The sequence below is a fragment of the Pleuronectes platessa genome, chromosome 17 (assembly GCF_947347685.1).
Source record: "Pleuronectes platessa chromosome 17, fPlePla1.1, whole genome shotgun sequence".
NCBI lineage: Eukaryota > Metazoa > Chordata > Actinopteri > Pleuronectiformes > Pleuronectidae > Pleuronectes > Pleuronectes platessa.
In genome coordinates, this window is record NC_070642.1 from 16615595 (window position 1) to 16638622 (window position 23028).

General features: G+C 42.2%; 2 protein-coding genes across 3 annotated transcripts; one reads left to right on the forward strand and one right to left on the reverse strand.

Moving 5' to 3' along the window:
- The first annotated feature begins 81 nt into the window (after positions 1-81).
- snx3 (sorting nexin 3) lies at positions 82-12500 on the forward strand. Its single transcript, XM_053445335.1, has 4 exons — positions 82-297; positions 8415-8510; positions 8750-8874; positions 11308-12500. The coding sequence occupies exons 1-4, from the start codon at positions 136-138 to the stop codon at positions 11411-11413; spliced, it is 489 nt and encodes a 162-aa protein (XP_053301310.1). The 5' UTR covers positions 82-135; the 3' UTR covers positions 11414-12500.
- A 1324-nt stretch (positions 12501-13824) lies between these two features.
- nr2e1 (nuclear receptor subfamily 2, group E, member 1) lies at positions 13825-20122 on the reverse strand. 2 transcript variants are annotated; one of them, XM_053445530.1, is made up of 9 exons: positions 20062-20122; positions 17361-17506; positions 16519-16606; positions 15958-16193; positions 15279-15425; positions 14858-14954; positions 14593-14742; positions 14258-14363; positions 13825-13987 (listed from the first exon to the last, which is right to left on the reverse strand). In XM_053445530.1, the coding sequence occupies exons 1-9, from the start codon at positions 20120-20122 to the stop codon at positions 13825-13827; spliced, it is 1194 nt and encodes a 397-aa protein (XP_053301505.1). The 2 variants fall into 2 exon arrangements, with proteins under 2 accessions (XP_053301505.1, XP_053301506.1); XM_053445531.1 differs by having other exon boundaries at positions 20095-20119.
- Positions 20123-23028: the final 2906 nt, after the last annotated feature.

The window sequence follows — 23028 nt, forward strand, 5'->3', positions numbered from 1 at the left end:
GTACTGCTATAATTCCACTTTTCGTGGAGACAATATCCGCCGAATACTTTACTTTGAAGGTTACCAGCGGAATGTACATATGTGTACTCTGTCTAGCTTCACGCTATCTCGAGCTGCTGGAAGGACAGGGGAGAAATGGCTGATACCATAGCTGACACAAGAAGGCTCTTCTCCAAGCCTCAGAACCTAAATGACGCGTATGGACCCCCGAGTAACTTCCTAGAGATCGACGTGATCAAGCCCGAGACCATCGGGGTGGGCAGGGGCAAACACACCACGTATGAAGTGAAACTGAAGGTGAGCTAGTTGCTAATGACGTTAGCTTGCGAGCTAGCTACCTGAGCTAGCCGCCGTTTTTCAGCGCTCAAAACAAGTGAAGGCTTCTTGACACCGATTGTGTCACTGTCAGGAACACGCAGCTATTTGAACAGTGTCCATGTTAGAATATGTGAATGTGCAGTTACGAAAAGCGAGGGTCTAATGTGACGCAAGGTAGCATTATCTAGCTAGCAGGCTAGTGACCCTCGTCAGAACTAACAGTGGTTAGCTACCTGACATGGAGTTAACGTCGGTGGAGACGAAGTTATGAGTCTAGATGCTAGCTTATAGGTCGAATAACCTCAGGGGGATAATGCTAACAACAACAGATCAGTTACAAGTACGAGTTATGATGTTAACAGGCTGTTTCCTATCGCCCTGCTTTAGGAGGGAGTTTGTTTACATTAGTGTTGTCCCTCTGTGTCCTGGGCAGTGCAGCTGTGTTGTCGCTTCACATAAGAGACATGGCTACAAGTGAGCTGGACTTAAATAACCTCTGTGGTAAGATGGATAGAAAGTTACTAAATAAAGTGTAAAGTCCTCCTGGACAGCTCAGAGTTCTCCTCAGGCCACACCCCATCCCCTGACTGCAAAGAATAGATAAGAGCTTGCTCACGCTAAATGATTAAACTTAACATGAAAGTGGGGCTGTGTGTCGCTGCTCCTTCTTTCATACACGCGTCACACTAATACTACACTTGTGCAAGGTCGATCTAAGGATGCTTCATCTTTCCTGGTTACACTGATCACTCATCGAAAGTCACGTAAAGGGGAACACAAGTCAGCAAGTCAGCTTTTCTGTGCGTGCAGACAGGATGCAGGATGCTCCCCGGTCCCCTCCACACGCCTGCCCACCCCCCCACCTTCACAGCACATTTCCTTCCTCCTACACTGGCCCGGGAGAACATGCAGAGTTGCACAAATGCTTTTCTCCTCATGGAGGTTTCTGCCATTCATTGGTAAAACACTTTATAGTTGGTCAAAGTGCTTGTGAGAAGAATCAACGAAAGGTTGTTGTGGAAATGCTTGTGGAAAATGACATGTTAGGTCATTGTCCTGCGCTGTCCAAAAATGGCTCTATTGAGCAAACATAGAAGAGAGTTAAACAGTCCTAGATATTGCAAAAGACACCTCCTGTATCATATGGGTTTAAAAATCATGTTGGACCACTTTTAACAATCACAGCTACGGAGTTTCAGTGAAGTAACACATAGAATATGATTATGCAAAATATGCCAAATCTCCTCAAGGTCCACATATCCACTTGTCTTTGAGCTTGCGACCACATCACATGGTCTTCTTCAGAGGATGTGTCAGCTCAGTTTTCATCGACCTGTTAATGGTCAGACCCTCAATGTCAAACTCCTCCATGCAAACAATATATACAGGACGTGCTAGAGGAGCTCAAAGCGATGCAATATTTGAAGATCTGCAGTTCAACAGGGATATAGCTAGGTAAATGGTGCTGCTGAAGATTGTGGATAAAGGTTGAAAGCTCCAGTGGAAATGAATCTTTGAACAGTGTTTATTTTACTTCTGTTTCTAATGTCAAGAATACAGAGTTACAACAACATTTGGCATAGCTAAAATAACAGTATATGATCGGCCTTGCAACTTTATACGTTACCACAAGACAGTTTGGTTCATTATACACTGAAGAAAACCATCAGCCTACACAGGTACAATGTGCTCTATTTAAATCAGCATTGTTTTCAGAATATGACAGTAATTTCTTCGTTCACATATATTTTTCAACTTGTCTGTCACCACATACTATTTTGTATTGCTTCAGCCATTCCAGGACTCTCTATTATGCATTTTTTACAAGCTGTACTGTGAGTCTGGAGCTGTCAGGCAGTCACTCAGCTCAGTTGATTGCCTCATCTCTTATCTCTAATCTCTTATCATTTCAGTTGACTGACACCCCTGTAGTTAGTGGCCTGGTGTGTTTAGATTGGTTATAGCAGCCCTCGAGTATTATTAGTTTCCCTTTACCTTAAAGAAATGGGCTGCGGGAAGCGAAGCAGTCTCAAGGCGTTAGCATTGAATATAAGGCTACTGTACTTGATTAGCGTGTAATAATTAGCATATGCGTGTAATCAGCATTATTGTGCACCTCATAGCCCTGTGTGACCCTGCTTTGCATAAGACCACAGAAGAAGCGGCGCATCCCTCACTTCCCAACAAACGTGGTGTCAACTTTGCTTTGCTTCTCTCTTGCTCCTTTCTTCAGGTTTCTTTAGAAGCGTTTTACTCCATCGCCAGCATTTTAATAGCGTCAGCCGCGATTCCCGGAACGGGAATGCAACCGCGTCTTCGTTATTCTTTGTCTTTTGGTTTCCATTGTGCTTTTGATATTCAGGCCTACTTTAATTTCTTATCTAATTTTGCTTTACAGTTTCTATTTATGACTTTTTCCGTTGTCCCCTGTTCTCACTGATGTTCCGCTATCCGTCCGAAATTGAGAGAGCCCTTGTGGCCGCACTGAGACCGTCTCTCTAATCCCCTCATTGATAGAAGAGAAGAATAAAACAGGGCCAGGGTGTGGGGGAGCTTGAGTGTTTATTCCCCTTCCTTACTCCACACCCCCCACCCATGGGAGGGCAGAAAGCCACCCCCTCACCAGCCTTCATCCCATCGCCCACTTATCCCATTTCACTCCCAGCTGTGTGCAGTCAGTTGTCTGGTTCATAGTGTAGTTACTAGAATTTGTATAGGTGAATGTGTGAAACTGAGCAGTACAGTCTCATTCTTTCTGTAATATTGTAATATTTTCCTTGACTCTGTTTTAAATGATTAAGTTTATCCATTTGGCAATGGCTTCTGACTCATTGGTCTTTTCTTTTTTAATGTTCATCAAGTTTGTGTTGAAACTAATTGTAAAAGGACTGGATTATCATGTGAGAAGCCAACTGTTTGCTGTGTGGCAGGTTACACAGTCACTTGTTGACAGCTAGTCCTGCACCCGGCATTTTAAATCAATGGGATCAATCTACTTCTTTCAGTCAGGTTTTCTTTTTCTCGAAAGAGATGGAAGCTAAGTTCATAGTGAAAGGAGGCGGATATCTAATTTTGCCTGAGCGGACTTGTAATGTCCAGGGTGGTGTTGAAACAATGTTTTTTTGTTCTCATCGAAATCCCTTCATTTTAAATGCAGCTTCTAAAATGGTAGAGGTGGTTTGCACATGTTCCTAATGGTTCCTTAAGTTATTCAGCAGAGTCCTATCATATCACCTTAATGGTTTTATGTGGTTGTTGCTGGTTTGAGCGGGAACCCCTCAAGCAGCGTGGTGCGTTTGGACCCTCTGCAAACAGGGGGTTGGAGTTAGTGTCTGAGTGAGACCGAGAGTGGGTGAGGAAGGGGGTGCAGGGTATTATCAAAATGTCTTGTCCTTAGTTGGTTCCCATCTCATCCAGAGAGCACATTCAGGGGAGTGAACTTTGGGATCTCACTTTGTTTATGGATAGGAGTACATAAAAGGCCTCTTATAGCTCTGTCTCTCACTCTCACTCGGTCTTCTACCCCTCCTCTTCTCTACTCCCATAGCTTCTCCCTCTCTCTTTCTTTCTCTTTTCCATTTGGGCATTGGGGTGGGGGGGACTTTGGTCATTAATAAAATGGAGAGAGAGATGGGGAGTGGGTGTATGTGTTTGGGCGGAGGGAGGGAGGGGGGGTGTGCTTGTCAGGCACAGTCAAGTGTAATCCAAAGTCTACAGCATCCTCTTCGACAACTATTTTAATGGAAATGGGGAACATATTGTATCAAGGCTACCATATCCTACTTGAAATGACAGTATCAAAAGTGGGAGTTGATACTATGGCAACAAAGCAGCTTTTTGCCAGCTCGGCGAGTCTAGGCTGTCAGGCCACAGGGGCCGGCAAGCAAAGGGAGCGAGTGAGAGAGTACATGGAGAGGCGAGAGCAAAAGAAGCATAGCCTTAATGCTTTTGTTCCCTGTCTTTTTTTGTCTTCCCCATTTTGAAATATGATGCAATGAGGTGGTATTATGTTGCCATTTTTAATTCTGTTATTCTGAAAGGGGAGTATATGGGAGGGGTAAGAAGGGGGCATGGGGGAGGTTTAGGATGCACACTCTCAAACTTGACTTAATCCATCCTGCTAAAAGCTAATGCATGGCGGCCTTGAACTATTCTCTCAGGAGATGAGTGATCTTTGTCCCCTCTCTCCGTCTTTCTGCCTCGCTGTTTTTAAGGGTTTTTGCCTCTTTTCAAACCATTTTCAATAAGCCTAAGGTATTGTGTCCCTCACATTATGCATCACATGCTCTTCCTATGAAGCGTGGATGCACCTTGTCCACGCAAAAGGGAAAGTAAAGGTAGGAGTAGTACTTTGAAAGATCAGCATCTAGCTTTATGCTCTTTTTTCGGATACAGGATTTTTTTTTTTTTAAAAGCCTGCTTTTAAATATTTCCCTTGATGTGTTTATACAGCTCTTCATTTGTGTCCTTCCGCTTACTTTACTTTCATACACCCTCTTTTTACTCTGTCTCTCAGAAAGTGAGAGAGGCAAAGTGTGCCCTTTTAGACAACTAATGAAATGCTAAGACGAGGCTGGGTCTGGGCTGGTCCCATGTCCCAATCACTGCAGGGGCCAGTAAGTTGAGACACCCAGGCCCTCACCTCTAACCAGCCATGAAGAGAACAGGGGCCAAGGGAAACCTGATCTTTGACTCGTAGAGCTCTCACGCACCGCCTTTTTCTGTGTGTGTGTGTGCGTGTGTGTTTGTTAGAGAGAGAGAGAGAGGGAGAATGAGACCTCTCATTTTTCAGTTCTGTCGTTTTCGTTCCTCCCCTTGTCCTGCAAGGCCAATCTCTTAATCACAGGGTTTGAGAAGGTGAGAGGATTGAAAGGCCAGGTGACTTTCTTCCCTTACACCCGCCCTAATAACCTCATTGTCTGGAGATGGCTCCACTGTGTGTACAAGCTCTGAATGCTTTGGGCTATTATATTTACGTTGCTAACTGTATGACTTAACACCTGTTCACGTCTACCGCCTGTATGTCAGTGTGAGCTTGTGCACAGTTAAGTGTTTTCTGTGCGCACATGATGGGATTAGAGTCACGGCGGTGGCAGATTACCTGTAACTGTGATCTGTTGTGGTGGGGATTAACTTTGTGGCGCTCCATGCTGTGAGGTAACATGACGCAGCAGGGACAGAGCGCGGTGAGGGGAGAGTGAAGTTAATTCTAGAGCAGTGGGGCGATAAAGCTAAGATAATCCACTTCTTCTGTGACCTGAGAAAGAGGAGGAGTGAGGGGCTCATTGACAACTTCACCTGGAGAGAACTTGAAATCAGTGGGGTGTGTGAGTTGGGTTCTCGTGCTGGGGTGATACAGAAAAACTTTAAGTGAGTTTACAGGCACCTATTGTATCTCCCTTTATCATAGTAGAGCTATGTCCTCAATATTCAAATTAATGTCTTGAATGCAGTAAAGCCTGGCTTCTGTCTGTGCTTTAATTTCATGCAGGCACCACAAAGGTCACGGAAAGAACTGGTTACAAAATGGTTTGTTTGTTTAAAAAGGAGCTTCAAGGCTCATGTGGTGGTGGTGAAAACTGTTATCATGTTTCAGGTGAGAATGAAACAACTCTCATGTTACAGTTAAAACTGAAAGATTGAAAACCCTGACAGACTTTAAAAACAGCTGCTGTCATACACAAGCAGGGATTTTACATATTGATCTTTGCTTAAACACAAAAAATAAGATGTGAAAATAACCTTATGACATATGTTATCAAAGATAGAGGAAACCAAAATGCCATTACAATTAATGTAATGGAACACGGAAGAGTCTTCAGAAGGAGACGTAACCTGTGAAGCCGACATTTGAAGTTTTCAAAGAAAAGTCTGGAGAAGCATTCTAAAGACTCTCCCATGTCGACCCTGTTTTATGCTGCATACTCACTGCACCAAGACTCCTGTAGTAACAAAACCCTCCTTTAGCTCCTCTGTACTCATTTCACTTCACCTTTCTGCCCAGAACAGCTGCAATTCCATAAAAATGTTTTCCCCCATGGTGTTCTCTGACTAACCCCCCATAAGAAAATTCGATTTTGGACCCTTTACTGCATCTATACACTGTAATTCCATCCAGTACATCAGCTGCTCCACATATTTCTACCTTTTATGAAGACTATTTTCAGGATATCACAGATTGTTTAAGACTCAAGTCTTAGTGTTGGTGTTGTGGTGCGGGATTATATTGAATTGCAACTTCAGTAGAAATGCAATGGAACACTTTTATGTTTTAAAGGTAGAATTTATGACTATTGACTTTGTATTTGAATTATTCCCATTTCTGATGTTTGTTTCACAGATATCACAATCCTGATCATCATGAGGATGTTTTTTTTTTGACACATTTTCTGAAGATGGAGGACAGGACAGGAGCAGTGAGGGAATAAAATAAAAATGCCTGTGTTTTCCCCATTGAAACCCGACGAGAGGAGACTCAAGGGCAGAAAATCTGACTTATTATCACAGAGCAGGGGAAATAAAGAGGAAAAAAACTGAAAGGGAGAGGCCATGAGAGCGAAAAGACCACTCCTGCTCTCCTCCCTCCTCAATTAGTCCTGCACAGACCAGATGAAGCTCCCAACCTCTCCACTTTTTCTTTTCTTCCTTTAAGCCTACCCCACCCCCACCTTCTTTTTTTTTTTTTTTTTTGCTTATCCATTTACTCAGCCTTCTAGTTAACTCTCCATCCCCTTTTATTGCACACGGTCATCTGCTCATCGATCAGTCTGCTGTTCAAACTGCATTCATGCTGCACCTACTTGCTCGGTTGCCTTGCTCTTGTGATTCCTCCTCCTCCCGTGAATTCTGACCTTCTCCGAATGTGGCCCGCCAATGAAATGCTCATTCACTCTCGCCTTGTTTGTACATTGTCATGGGATGGCCATGTGCTGCCAGGACTAGTGAAGAGGTTTGGCATTGTGCTGTAATGTGCTGTTTGCTTCAGTGTTCTCTGTCAATGTCGAAACATCTCCTCTTTTTAATATGAAATTTGCTCTCGAGTGCTTGTCAACAGCAGCTTAGAATTATGCACACATCTGTGCACTGGTATACACGAACGCTCAGAGGGAGGGAAAAAATGGCAAAAACCTTCTCAGAGCAATAGACCTTGGTGAGCAAAACATAAGTGAACTTTGCCTGGAGGACAGTTTAAATGTTTCTTTTCAGTGTACCTCAGTTTGAAGGAGTCTTTGTTTCATTTCCTCTCCTCTTCATTTCTATAAAGTCAGAGTAGATAACACAAGGCTATACCCGAAACCAATGCAGTAAGGAATTAACTTTCTCTTCATGTTGGCACAATCTGTCGTCATGGCAGTGATCATTATGCTCTTTTTACTGTTTGCACACAGAGTACAACCTGGGAGTTGGTTTGTTGGTGTTAAAATCATACTAGGGAACATCTTTAAATGAGTTTATGGTCAACAGTTGTGTCACAAGGTGTCCAAACAACCCACAGGTAAATAAAGCAATGAGACCAATACTAAGTAAGTTAGTTCCTGGGTGAAACTAAACCAGTTTTGTTTTTTACTAATGACATTGAACTCAAGATGTATGTCGAGGTGTTCCTGGGTACCTGAAGTCATGTGTTCCTATTGGTTATGTAAAGGGTATAGCAGGGATTCACCTAAAAGATGATGTTTTATTGTTGATTAATCTGTCAATTATTTTATCAATAAATAGTTTGAAATATACAATGTCAGAAAATACTCATCACAGTTTCCTAAAATCCTTGCGGATCCATCCAACAGTCCAAACCCCAAATATGTTTGAAAAGTTTGACACAATGTGTTTTTGGCAATTTTTGCAGGAAACAAACGACAAACTGATCATGAAAATGGTTTCTGATTCATTTTCTGTTGATTGATGAATTGATTTGTTGTTTCACTTTGAACACATACTACTCTGACAAAATATCTGTCGTGTATCGAGAAAAACGTTTTGCAAGAAAGAGCGAACTATAGAGTGGAGCTAGTTAGTGGATTAATCCATTACTCATTGAGCCAGATAATTATCTGTTTATTAACTGTGTGTGTTTGTGTGTGTGTGTATGTTCACAGACCAACCTACCCATCTTTAAGCTGAAGGAGTCTCTTGTCCGGAGGCGATACAGTGACTTCGAGTGGCTCAGAGCGGAGCTGGAGAGAGAGAGCAAGGTGAGACTTGGAGGGTAACTTGACACAAAGCCTCTCGAGTACTTGGTTTATCAAATCATTATATAGCATTGACCGTTTATGCACCGCACTTGATCAGGGAGAGAGCTGTTAAAAGGTCTATTGGATCTATATGATTTTGAAGGAAGGTTTCAACTTTGACCACAAAATACAGACTCACTTTAAGACTGTTTTACTGTTTAATAAATTGCCTGTTTAACTGCTACTCTGTGATATCGCAGGTGGTCGTCCCTCCTCTCCCGGGAAAAGCTCTTTTCCGGCAGTTCCCGTTTCGAGGGGATAATGGGATATTTGATGACCTCTTCATTGAGGAGCGAAGACAGGGTTTGGAGCAGTTTCTCAACAAGTAAGCCTTCCGCGTCATCTGTCTCTCTCTCCCAACTTCCACTGCTTGGCCACAAGGTCAAAACAATTTACTCCTTACAATTCGTGTCCCTTTGTACTCTGTCGTTTAACGCTCGTTCCTTAGCGATGTTTTTTTTTTTTTACTCTCAACAACAATGAAACACTTGCTGCAATAAGTAGATTCAACTTTTCCACTTCTCCTCATATTGTTAACAAACTGAACCCGCAGAGACGGGCAGGTCTTTTTTCCGTCACTATCCTCCTTAATTCTCTTTTTTAATTACTTCCGAAAAAAAGGACAAGAATAACCAAAGAGGACTCGAGCGCGAACCCCAGAACATAATTTTTCCCACATTTGTTTTATTGTTGATGTGTAATTTATGATAATTGCAGCTCAAATTACAGCGCCTGGTTCCACGGGATGGTGTGTGCACCTCTGCTTATTTTTGATCCAGCATGTCCTCGTCTTCAGCTGCGTAACAATAAAAGTTACAGTGTGACCGTAATTATTTGCTTTGATTGCAGACATGGCCATTATCTTTGTTTCATGTGCAAATGCATCAATGTTTCCTGTTGGAATATTAAGTGTGCAAAGACAGTTGAGAAAATTAAAATCCATAAATATGTTTTTTTTTCTCAAGGAGATGAGAAAGTGCTGGCAATTAAATCCCCCCCACAACCACATACACACACACACACACACACTTTCCTCCGAGAATGAATAACTACTGTTGATCATATCATTGTTTAGACTTAATACTGGCCGACGTGGCTGGCAGCATTGTTTTAATGTGTGATTGAGAGCATTGTGGAGAGGAAATCTTCTAGGAACGCTAAACACGATTGTTGCTGTGAAACAAGTGGAGAGGAGAAGTAAAAAACTCTCCTCAAATGTAGAGTAATTCATGGTTCTGATAGAAAAAAAGAAGGGCTTAACCCTCCCTGCGTCCAAAAGCGAGCAAGGACCATCAGATTTTCACATTCTTCTGCTGCACCTTGTCCTCAATGTCAACTGCAAAATTTCCAAAACCTATTAAATAGAGCTGGTTTCTGATGATTGCACTGGTATCTGACCCGTCGGCCCCTGCCCCGAGCAGCTTAATTTCACTGAAATATTTCGATTTAGAGGTCATACATGCATACGTGCCATGTCATCCTGTTGATCTGTTCTGGATAAAATTAGATGTTTGAGGCTCTCAGGTGCACAGGCTCATGCACATCAAGCTGCTGTGCGTCATCTGAAGGGACTTCAAGGGAAGCCTCATGTCATCATGGCTTTAACGGCGTGCAGTGATATTATACATCTGTAATAAACAGAAAAAAAACAAATACTTTTCAACTGTGATCCTTAAAACTGTGATTTCCCAAGTCAGAGTTGATGAGTTAATGACAGAAAAAGAAAACGCATTACTTATATTATAGTAAAGTAGACAAGCTCGTGGCCACAACCACACATTCATAACCACAAACCAATATCTGTTGTGGATACCGTTCAACAGGTCAGTAATGTATAGTCAGTCCTTAAATTTAGAGTATGGGCCTCTTCAGTTGTGTAGTGATGATTTGTGCTTTTTCTGTTCACGTTACCGAATCTTAGCGACAAGATTCATGTTGATTTTTGTAATTATTTCACAGATTGTCAAATGCTTTCGGAGCATCTTCGTAGCCATGTGTTTAAGATGAATACCACTTCTCCAGATAAAGTCCCCTTTACACGTTATCCTACTCTCTCTCATATACACACACCATGTTTCCATTCTAAATCACTGGCACAAATCCATACTATTCCTACATTAGTGTTGTGTGTACTGGGTTAACGTTGTAAAAGTTACTAATTGTAGTTTACTCTCGTTAATAAAACCATATTTTTTGCATGTAGTTAAACAGCTCCAGGAATACTTTATTGAATCTTGGGTAATACACTGATTTTTAAATCACTTTTTGATCCAGCTCCTGTATTATTTCTTGTTGACAAGTGTTTTGATTTCTTGTTTATCTGTAACAACCGTGTACTATGAACATTAGTTTATATTACATAGTGTATACAGTGTAATATGCTTGTCAATAACTCAACAACTGAATTTGCAATAATGCACACAAAATGACAATGTTCTGGTTTTAGAAGAAGAAGAAGAAAATGAGACACGTTTCATTGTGCAAGATTTTGTGGGATTTGACCACAGGAATATGAATACAATGGTTGTTTACTTTTCAGCAAATTTTTGAAATGAATTTAAATGGACGATGTAAAAATCTTACCTTAAACCTAGAAAATGTAATTCGTGTTCACTGCGCTCCATAACTCCAGTAAACACATGCAGATGTACTCACATGTTCATACACTTGAAATATTCCCTCATATCCTTCACATGACAAAGGACTCCCTCAATCCTCCTGCTTCAAACCTGCCCTTTGCTCCTGTGTGTGTTTTCAGAGTGGCCGGTCACCCTTTAGCCCAGAACGAACGATGCCTGCACATGTTTCTACAGGACGAGACTTTGGACAAGACCTACACCCCATCCAAAATCAGACAAGCCTGAAAAGAAAAGAAAAAACAAACAGATGGCTCAGCTTGGCCTGGTCCGGCTCGACCCCGCTCGGCTCCGCCTGGCCCGACAACCCAAAGCTCTCTTCACTGCTCCAGGTTTCTCTCAGACAATAAACATTTCAAAGACAACTTTCCCTCCTCACGTCCCCCAAAATAATATCGTTCACTGCCTCTTTTAGTCAAATTAGTGACCCTGCTTGGTGTTTGTTTTCACTTTCTAATTGGAGTCAAGAATGTTCTACACAATTACTGTGGTTCAAAGTAATTTATAGTAATTTCTCTATGTCTGGAAATGCCACTCACATGGATATATTATGTATTTATCATTTAGCTATGTCTTGAATATATTCATTTATATAGTAACATTTGAATAAGACTTCTATGTATGCAATGCTCCTGTAAAGACCCACATTTCCCATCTTATATATCCGATACACCATAACTAGCAACTAAACACACACATATATGTGATGGGCCTTGACACTTAGTTGATCCAACCTTCAAAAGGAAGCACGTGTATGTGTGTGTTTGTGTGTGTGTATCAACCAGCACCTGCCCAGTTATCACAAGGATTTTCTAGCAGGAAAAATATAATTTACAGAGAGGGAACTGCAGTATTTCTACGGGCTACATGCATTTTGAGATTTGTATACTGCTGTGCCATTTTTCTTTATTTTGAAGATTTTCCAATAAAACAGGTGAAATATCTCAGAAAGTACATTTGTTGATTCGGACTGTTGACCCGTTTACCGCGCCACATTGGATTGTCAAGTTGTTGCAGCCATTATAACCGATATTTTAACCTTTGCTTTTTACGTCTTATTTTTCAAATAAACACATCATATAAGCTTTCCTTTACAACAAGATTTCAGACCCATGACTAGAATTTATTAAAACTGCCTTGAGTTTTGATTTTGAAATAGTTTGAAGTTTGTAAAGGGAATCAACAACACTATTAATCGAGTTAAGTCATGTTTGATGTATGATTAACGCCTATGAAATCCTCTTTTTTTGCATGTCTTTGGTGCTTCTGTTTGCTTAAACATGTCGGCCCATTATAATATATATTTTTAAATACATTTTCCACCTTGTAGTTTTTTTAATGTGATAAAAATGAGAACTGTTTATTCTTGCAGTGACATCTACATGCCTACATCTGACTTCCAACTGGAGGCCAACCGCTTCATGTTTTCTAAGAGAAGAGGTGATGTTCTGCTTCTATAGCCGGATCAAACATATGAATGATAATGTTTAATGGATTAATTGATGAGATATAGATTAATTTCTGATTTAATGTGACTTGATAACTCCTCATGTAACAATACACTAAGTGGTTACTGAAGCAATTTAGCACCTTTACAACCGGGAAATATATTGAAATTGTGTGTAACAATGTCCACAAAATTACATCTTCGATGAGCAACACTACTATTCACAATAACATGAAAACCTGCTTTGTAACTGCAGCTGATCATTTATATATCTCCATGATATGAAAACAGTTTAATTCAGTGTATTTTATTCTCTTTGTTACAACTCTAAACAGTTATAACTCTTTTAAGTATTTACAACAGAATAAAAAACATCACAGGTCACAGAAACAAATCCCCAAGTGCTGAATTTTTTTCTTCCAGTGTTAGTGTCTAACTTCACAAAGTCGACCTAAGCAGTTTAATGTTGCGCCTCAAACAGGACACACCAACACAAACATGGACAGTTACCACTTAAATACAAACATCTTCAGATTAATGTACTTTTACACTCAGGGGTGGGGTGGGGGGGGGGGGGGTGCAGGCGGATCCTTTTAAAAGTCTTTGCCCTCTGTGCCTCCTTATAATTTGAGTGTTGCCACCTCCTCATCGATGCCCCCGTGCGTTTGGTTTCAGCACCGGATCGAGGGACAGCGACTCGCATCCCCCCCACATTACGCATGCGCCATCTTTTTTTTTTTTTTTTGGTTTCCTCCAGTGGGACTGAACACAGCAATAAAAGATGTAATTGGTCATCAAGCTCATTGGTCTCACAGACACTCGAAAAACTTCGTTATATATAACAATTCTTTGACAGACAGGTGCTCTCCAGAGTCTTCAGGCCGTATTTAAACTGTAGCTTTCAGTTTTCATAAAGTCACTTCTATCATGAACATTACAGGCTAATCCTTAACTAGACTGTTAACTGGCTACTCGGTGAATTCCAGCTTGTGCTGCAGTCTTTGTTTCAATGGAGCCTATTTTTTAAATATAGCCAAAGAGATTTTGTGCTTAGCAAAAAAAATTCAAATACAAAAATCAACCCATGGTTACATCTGCTAGGATTCGTCGTTCTGTCGACTGCTGGGTGAGTCTCTGCATGGGCCTTCGGCTCAGCTCTTTTCCATGCGCACTGGACAGATGGCGAGAAAATTCATATATCGCTGGACTTGTACATGTCGGACAGGAGCCTGGTGATGGGGACGTTCCCGATGGTCTTCTTGAAGAACACCTCCTCTATGGTGGTGGGGTTGACGGAGCGCAGCGCGGGCAGGAGCAGGAGCAGCTTCCCGAAGCGACAGGGCTGAGTCGGGTACCTGCAACACATCACCGGGGGTAAGAGACAGAAAGGAAACACGCCCTGTCTCTGAGCCTCTGTGTGTTCACTGGCAGCGTCTCCAATTAACACACATCTGGGCCAACATGCTGCCAATTGAATAACATGCTGCACCTGCATGTGCACGATTACAGGAAACAACAGCGCCTTATTGCCTCATTAACTTCCTAATGAACGTATATAGGCTGCAGGGGGAAGGAGCCACGTGGGAGTTGATCCTCACAGGTTCATCCTGTCTCCTGTGTCTCACCTGGTGTGAATGTAGCTGTTGAGAGTGAGCTGCGCCTCGTCCTGTAGCGAAGCGATGGCGCTGGCGTTACGGAAACTTCTTAACTCGGTGCTGCCATGCGTGGGAACTGAAAGAGAAGAGGCAGGATTTAAAAAGGTGCTGGTGTGTTGGATTAATAAACCAACAAGGTTCAATTAGCCGCTGGAACTTCGGCTGTCATTCGATCCCCTCTGCAGATTTAGGTTTAGACAAAAAGGAAATGTGCACACTCCAAAATAAATAATGATGGTTTCCGTTATGAGCCTTTAAGTTGAATGACAATGCTGAACTACAACCAGGGAGATGATGGCACTCACCAGCTTTGAATGTCACGATACATTTTAAACAGGCGAACTCCGTTGCATCCAGACGCATCTGTCTGAATCGGGTGACCACCTCTTGAAGTGCTTGAATCTCCGACATGACTTTATTCATCCGCTGGGACTCTGTGTTTTCAGTGTTCATTCCTATTAATAAAAATAGAAACTCGTCATTACGCGGGATAAATGTTCAGTGACTTTCTGTTCTACATTCATGAGGCTGGTCGTCACCTGTAACCAGATAGGAGTCTCGTATACGCACCAGAAACAGCGAGAAGAGTTGTGGAGTCCACAGGAATGGCCCACTGCGCGATGCCAAGAACAAATAGTTCCCTCCATGCGTCCTCCAGCAGAATCAGCTGCGAAGAAGAAGAAGAATTTCCGGGTTAAAAACTATATTGAATAGCAGAATCAAGCATTGGTCAGAAATACTTTAAGCCCATTTGCTCGTACAGTATCACAGTAACCCGTGCGTAAAACCTGTTGGATTCCATATTACACACAGCGCTGTTCTCTTGGTTAGGCCTGTGAAAGGCCCCTGGCTGCCATCATCTTACATCATATCGACTATAACAATATAGTTACTTTCCTATAGACCCATAATATGAACACCAAATAAAAAGCTTATAATGAGACGTCTAAACTCTCAAACATCTCATTCAGCCCTTCCACCCACATTGTACCTGGTCAGATAATGGCAGCGTGGAGAATGCGGGGACACTTTTCGCCCACTTGATGCTCATGAAGAGGAGGCGCGCCGCCGACTCGCACACGGACTCCGTCGCCACCTCGTACAGATACATGGGGGTCCCGTTGACTTCGTGGGGGTACTGGAGGAATGGAAATATCATCATGTTTCATTAGTATCAGCAACACCTTGTGTTGTCATGTAACTGCAGTTCAGAGAATTGCTGGATATTTGACGATGATCAAACTCCAAGCCCCAGCAGCAGGTTTCTGTAATTATAAGTGTTGCTCGTGGAGGATTTACAGGGAGAAATTTAGCCTAATTGGTGGATTTGTGGCTCTTAGCAGGCTGCTAAATCGGAACAAGAATTTCCAACTTCTCACCCTTATCCTAAAAAAACTGTAATCTTATAATAACATTTGGGAATAATACAAATTTCAATGGGATATCATAAACTATTAAGGACTTGTATATTCTGATAGTTATAGGTTTTAAAAATGACTATAAATAGCCAGAAAAACCCGAAGAAAACAGATGGATTGTTGAATTCTATTTATTTTTATCGCAACAAACTAACTCTTGAAAGTAAAGTAGAATATACAAATCCAAGGAGATAAAAAATAGGAGGGAAATCTTCTTAAATAACTGTTAAGCCATCTCAAAATGTCGCCTACCTTCGGGGTGGGCTGTGCCAGACCAACGATGGCCTGTCTCTCCGGCGTGGTGGCCACGTTGCTCATCTCCAGGTTGTGGGGCTCAAGTTGCGTGACCGTGGTGAAGAAGGGGGGGCCGGGCATGGACGAGCCCGAGAAATGGGTCGACGATCCGTTCACCTCTTTGTGGCCCCGGAAATATAGGGCGACCTGTTTGCGGATGGTGGACGTCCGGGGGCCCCTCTCGTGCTGGACGGCTGTGAAACGGGACACAAACGTGCAGCACATGAGCGGAGGAGAGGTCCCTGCAGGAGTAATCACTTGTTTATCTACTTTTCTATGTTTTATAATATTGCATTTATTTCCAAACTACTTCTTCAATAATTCAAAGTGCAAATGTTTGTAATTGTAAAAAAACAATTCTCTATAATCAGTATGAATATCCCTCAACAAGTAAATACTTTGTAATTATCACTTTTCCGCCTGGATCATTAGCCTTAATGCACTTTCCCCACCTCCAGTCCCAACACCGTTGCATGGCGTGTGTATGGCCAACGTGATAATTCAATTATGCCCATTTACCGTCTTTATTCATGTTCACTTCCAGACACTTCTTCAAGCGGCACGCTCGGCACTGGTTTCTGTGAGTTTTGTCTACGGGACAACCTCCCTGTGCAGAGAAAGGGGGAGAGAGAGAGGGAGAGAGAGAGAGAGAGAGAGGGAGAGGGGGAGAGAAAAGAAAGGGGGTTTATAGCTTCCAAGCGTCGTGCTATTATCTGCCTGGGAGGCCAATCTGCAGGTGAAAGATCGTGCTATTATCGTGTAGTTATCGACTACACCCCTGCGGCTCCACTGCGGCCTGATCCCGCGGGATAAGTACTCCATCCCGCCCTCTGCTGCCTAAATCCTCGCCTGCGAGTCATCACATTAGATTGGATTACACCTGATATGTTACAGCAGCGAGGTGTTTAGCCCCGACGCTTAATGGCCTCAGGCGTGACACAATTAGTCTCATCAAGAGAGACTTCACACATGCGCCACGAGAGTAAAGCAAACAGAAAACATCTGTGCGTAAATAGTTAACCTCTCGTGCGTAAAAGCGTCAGTTATGTGTTTGGGATGAGACTTGGAGCCAGAGCACTCGTATCTCCCTGGAGATTAATGCAGTGCTTGTTGCTCGGATATCATTTGGTAAATGTAAGACCGACTAGAAGCACTGGTTGCTCTATTGGTTGGATTTTTAATGTGGCTCTTCTTTTTTTACGTATTCCCTGTGTTCGCCTGTACCTCCATCGTGCTTCATAAGAATAATGATAACATGAAATAATCAAACATACACCCACATATACAACCAGTTTGGGCCATCTTCAAAATAAATAGAACATGAGGATAAATGACTTGAATAGATTGTGCGGAGGCCTCACCTGGGAGCCAGATTTACACACGTAAGTCCTGTTTCTGCGGATGCTCCTCTTGAAGAATCCCGAGCAGCCGTCACAGGCGTAAACACCGTAGTGTTTCCCTGAGCTGCGGTCGCCGCACACTTTGCATGGGATGTCCAGAATCCGACCTGGGGACGGCCCGTATTTCAGTTAAATGAATGATCAAGCACTGCGACTACACTCAGCTCAATTTCAGACGAATACAATTCAATGGCAACTTGCTTCTTTCTAGATACAAAAAACGTGGAAACATGGCAAAGAATGAAACTCCTGCTTGCTTTTGCAATTCACTCCTGCAAATAATTTGAGGTTAGTTTTGCAGTTGTTTAGCCATTCGTTGATGTACAGTAAAAAAAAAGAAAAAGGTGACGTTTTGTTGAGACCCTGGTGGAGATGAGGAACCATCGTCCTGCAAATGACTTGTTTTTGTCGGACAACCCCACAACACAGACACACACACACACACACACACACACTGGACTTCGCCCCATGCCTCGTTCGACCATGGGAATTCACCGCGTACATTTCAAGAATAAAGTCCGGTGGGAAGCGTCATATCTGAGCTCTCTAAGACAATAGCCCGAGGGCGCACAATGGAGACATTAGGGGAAAGTGTTAACTTAATGATTTTCCCCCATTGAACCTCGTCTGACTGCCTGGATCTCGACAAGCTGCCAACTCCCCTTCATAATGGGACTCGACAGCTGCTTTATCCCGCAGGTCTATAGGCCCCAGGATTAGGGAGTGACACTGCACCATGAGAATAATGCGCACCAACTCGTTTCACCAACTCAAATGAAGTGTATGTAAATCGACCCCGGTGTAGATGAAAAAAAATGTGATTATTTTTTTGGGGTGAACATTTGTATTCAAATCTATTAAAAAAAGAAGTATGCATATGAGGGAGGGTGTTTTATTCTGGAGGGAAACGCCGTCTATGTAATTACACTGACGTTTTGCCACCTGCTCATTGATTCACCAGTGACCCGTCAAAAAGGGTGGCATGGGAATAACTCCCCAGCAGCAAAAAAAACAATGACTTCAGGGGAGAGTTATAGGGCTTCAGTTGGCAGATTATTAAGAATCAGAAGGCCATGTATAGGCTTTCATGTGCGGGTCACAGCCGTGTCATTGCTATAAGACGAAGGGAGACAACTTTGTGTGTTGTATTTGTGTCTTTTTGGGGTTAATATGAGCGAGAGTTGCCTGTTGCGAGTCAGTCACAATAATTAAAAAATATTAAAAGAGGGACGTCCTCATTTCTAGTCTATATAACATAACCAACTAGGAATGTCTTGTAAAAAATAATTACTGTTCTGATTAGAGTTTTGTGTTGACTGGGTGATATTAAACAAACCACGCTGGTTTCATTTCACTCCCAGAATAAAACCTCCGTGCGTAATTTAAATGGAAAATTGAGAAAATGGCGCAGAAGCTCATCGCGAAAAACAAAGTGCAAACAAAATGTAAAAACCGTGTTTGGTGCAGAGTCGGTTAAATAAAAAATGACGCCCGGTTATGTTGTGTAAGGGGGGAAATGTATTTAACTTCCCACTGTGGGGGTCCAATTCGTCCCCATTGTGCCCAGTAATTGCTTGAAGATATATGGCATATTCCATTAACGTAATCACCATCAAGGCGAGAACCTGCTGAAAGAACTGGAAATTAAGTTTTTATACTGGGAGAAGGAAATTTTCCTCACACTGACCACCCATAATGACACGGAGCTGTAATGTTGTGGGGCCGGTTGTTGTATTCGAAACTAATTTAATGTTTAGAACACAGCAGATATATAACTTTTTTTTATACTTGAATGACACGTTTTGGGGATTTGGTTAAACATGCATCAAGAAACACACGCGTGAATGGAAAAGAAAATGTGAATCTTTTTTAAAACAAAAAACAATAGGCAACTTTTGGGCCTTACATTATGAAAGATTCCATTTGAAATAATTATGAGGCCTTGCAGAGGGATAATTGCAAATACTAAAAAGAAAAAGACACCCAGTGTAATTTCAACCAGCACATAAACCACTAGACATCCTTCAATATCACGAGGAAATCTCGAAATGTTGAATTTTAAAAACAATGAATAGCACTGGTGTGTTTAAGTGCAGAGACGCCTGTGTGTGTGGGCACAACATTTACACACATGTATACCGTTTAATAGTTTTGTTTAAGTGGCAACAGAAGAGAACAATCTCCTGTAGAAAAAGTAATCCTCCAGTTTCCGATTATAATTAGTCTTTACGGGAAAAAATGAAATTAGAGGCAACAAGTGTCATCAAGCAAATGGGGCGAATGAAAAGGAGAATTCAGAGCATGGAGGCACTTTATTATATTTATTCTACAAAACCAAAAAGCTTGAGAAATGTGTTTATTTAAATTCCAATCAGCCTGAATCCGCTTTTGGCTCGAGTTTTCTGTGAGTGTGTGAAAATGAGTGTGTGCGCACTCGGGGAAAGAAACAGATATTCTCCACACGGATCACTCCTCGCTTTTTTGAACGAATACGAGGAATGAAACTATTTGAATTAGTGTGTTAAAGCTCTGCTGACATGAGAGTAAGAGTTGGACCCATGCGCAGCAGCTTTATGTTGACTTTAAGTAGAGAAAGGCCTTTTCTACAAACTGCTGCTCAGTATTCTCCAGCAGCGTCAGGGAACACAGAGGCGACACTTACTTGATTTGACGTTCAGAATATCCAAACAGCCACTTGTTGAGCCGGCGGGTTTGCTCATCATGGATACTCGACTTTATTCAAAAATTAAAAAAATTAGCTCGGAATGAAAAAAAGGAAAACGTCCTCTTTCTCTCTTCAAATCACTTTTCTTTCAATTCGTCACCAGCAGCGACGAGATCTGCGCGTCCAAGTCCCGCAAGTTGCTCGACTTGACAAGAGTTTATTTCCGATCGACGAGCCCGGTAGAAGATACTCGGTGGTGCATGGCATCAGACAAGTCTTCGCCTCCGGTGTGCAGGGACTTCTGACGGGAGGAGAGGCGGAGTGCAGCCCCGAGGGACAGAGGAGGATCAACAGCGACCGCAGAGCTCCAGCTCGGTGCGCAAAAGTTAGGAGATGGAGAGACCTGTGCCTGGAGAGCGTCCGACCAACCCGCAGCAGGGAAGAGCAGAACAAGAAAAGAAAGAAAAAACAGATTTCTGATATCGCGGCGGATGGAAACTTTTTGAAAACCAAGACACGATGTGACTTTGTGCTGCGAGTCCCCCAAATAAGCCTCGGTAATATCTGTGAGAAGTGTCAGGGGAAGGCTGGAGGGTGGAGATCTCCACTTCCTTCATCCACTTGGCTTTCTACTCCAAACTCCAGCCTGACGTCACTGGCGTGTGCGCGTGTGTGACTGGTGGTGTGAATGCGTGTGCAGGAGATGTGAAGTGCCTTGCTCATTGATCCAGAGGAGAGAGAAAAAACACGTGTTGCTCGTTGCACACATTTTCTGCAGCATTTTGAATTTGCGTTTACTCCATATTTATTTATGTGAATATCTCTCCGAGGGGTTTAGACGTTAATCCGTGTCGCGCTCTGTGTTTTCTACGGAAGCTCAGAAACAATCACGTCTGGTTCCATGTGTTCACATTAGGGAGTGAAGTGTTGAATATAGACCCTGATCATTCAGAACTGTCAACAGGTGCAAAAATACAGCAGCTCTTATATTGAATTTAAACCTGATCGGTGTCGCATTATCACAATACATTAGAAATAACTGATTCCACCAAACTATCAAAAATAATTTGGAAGAATTATCAATTTAAAAACAACCCTGATCAATTCGATTTTAATCCGTTTTATTCAGGTGTTTAAGTGTCGAAGTAACAAACTATTTAAAAGGTGTAATAAAGCAAAATATGACTTTCCACATAACTGTCATTATAGGACTTTCTCCTATTTTCAACATTATGGCTTATAGTGAGCCACATTAAATACATAAATTAATTACAAATTAAAACAAACCAATAAATAAATATCCAGTCATAATAAGAGTTTAACGTTATGATAACGATAATAATCACAACATTTAACATATTATAGTGGAACTTTCTTGTTATTGTTATTTTATTTTTTAACAGTTTCAAACATAGCTCCACATTGCACTGAGCACTCTCATTTAATAATATTATAATGTACTTTTTATACATATAGACATAAACTCCACTTTCCCCTCAACTACTTTTTAACACTTCTTTGGTGCATTTTACTGTCAACACAATTTATTTTTACACTTTGAATCCAATTCAAACTAAATATCTGAACCAGTCATTATTATCATCAGCGTTATTCATTGGAATTTTCTCAAACTCGTGCGTGAACAGGTTCCGGTTTTCCCTCCACCCTCGGGTTGCACACCTCCCAGCACCCCCTGCCTGTAGCCGGTGACCGGGTGCTGGACACCGGGGAGGGTGCACACCGTGCTCGGCTGTCCGGAGGCCGTAGGCCGCGCGCACTGACACTCTGACCTTGACAGCTTGCTGCGCTTTCACCGGGTAACTCCAGAAATCCATATTCTGTTTTTAATTGTGTTCATTCCCACGGTACACTGAAGGCCATATGGACGCACAAAGTGTCGATTTAAGCGGACAGGGGCGAGGCGGAGAGGCGTAGTTAATTGCAATTAGCCATTGTTGTGTCTTTCAACCTGCCCTTTAGCTGAGCAGCTCCGGCTGGAGACTAACAAGCCTGAAGAGAAATCACTATGATATTCCTTTTGATTTTTCCTGCAGAGCCACAGAAAGCCTTTGCTCCCGGGTTTTATTATCTTCTATAAATGGTCCGCACAATAAAGGCTTCAATGCACCTTTATCATTAGGACTATTTCACCGACTTCTCCTATTTCTTGAAGGATTAGCTCTTTGTAGGTGACCACCGCGCCTTTTTTCATTAATTAGCAGAAAATGACACAGTCAACGCCCCGAAAACCAGACTCGACTCGACTGAATTAAAATCACTAGAAATCACGTTTCCATTCTCGCCGATCAATAAAATGTTTGCAGTAATTTCTGAAGTGTGTGTGTGTGTGTGTGTGTGTGTGTGTGTGTGTGTGTGTGTGTGTGTGTGTGTGTGCGTGTGCGCGCATGTGTGTGGGTGGCTGCCGGTGTGGGCGAATGGTGAATGTGTGACATAATCTCCTTAACTCGTCCTAATCCTCGTCATTCACTGATAGCCTTTACACAAATATAACCAACATCATGGTTGCCGGGGTTGCCTCTTTCACTTTTTTTGTATTAGTGACTCTGTTCTCATCCAGCAGTCAATGAAATGAGGCAAACAAAGGGGGCAGTGGATTGTGTATCTGTTTTTTTTTTATGGGTGGGGGGCTCTGCATCAGTATGCGGATACTTGACGCATTATGGGATCGACTTTAACAACTAGGATCAAGTGAGAGTCCAACGAAAGTCACTGCAAAGTAATAGAGAAAGATCATACATATAGGAAAAAAGCTTTTAAAACCAATTAAACCAGGTGTAAATGAGATGTTGTCATGTTTTACGCACGTGTACGCGCGGCTTGATTTGAGTTTCCCCCCCTCATCTCATGTTGAAATGACAAAATCTGAGCTTTACTCGTTTAACGCATCAATTACAAATATTTGAAAGCACACTTTTTGATTTACAGTGGATTTCAGATTGTTGC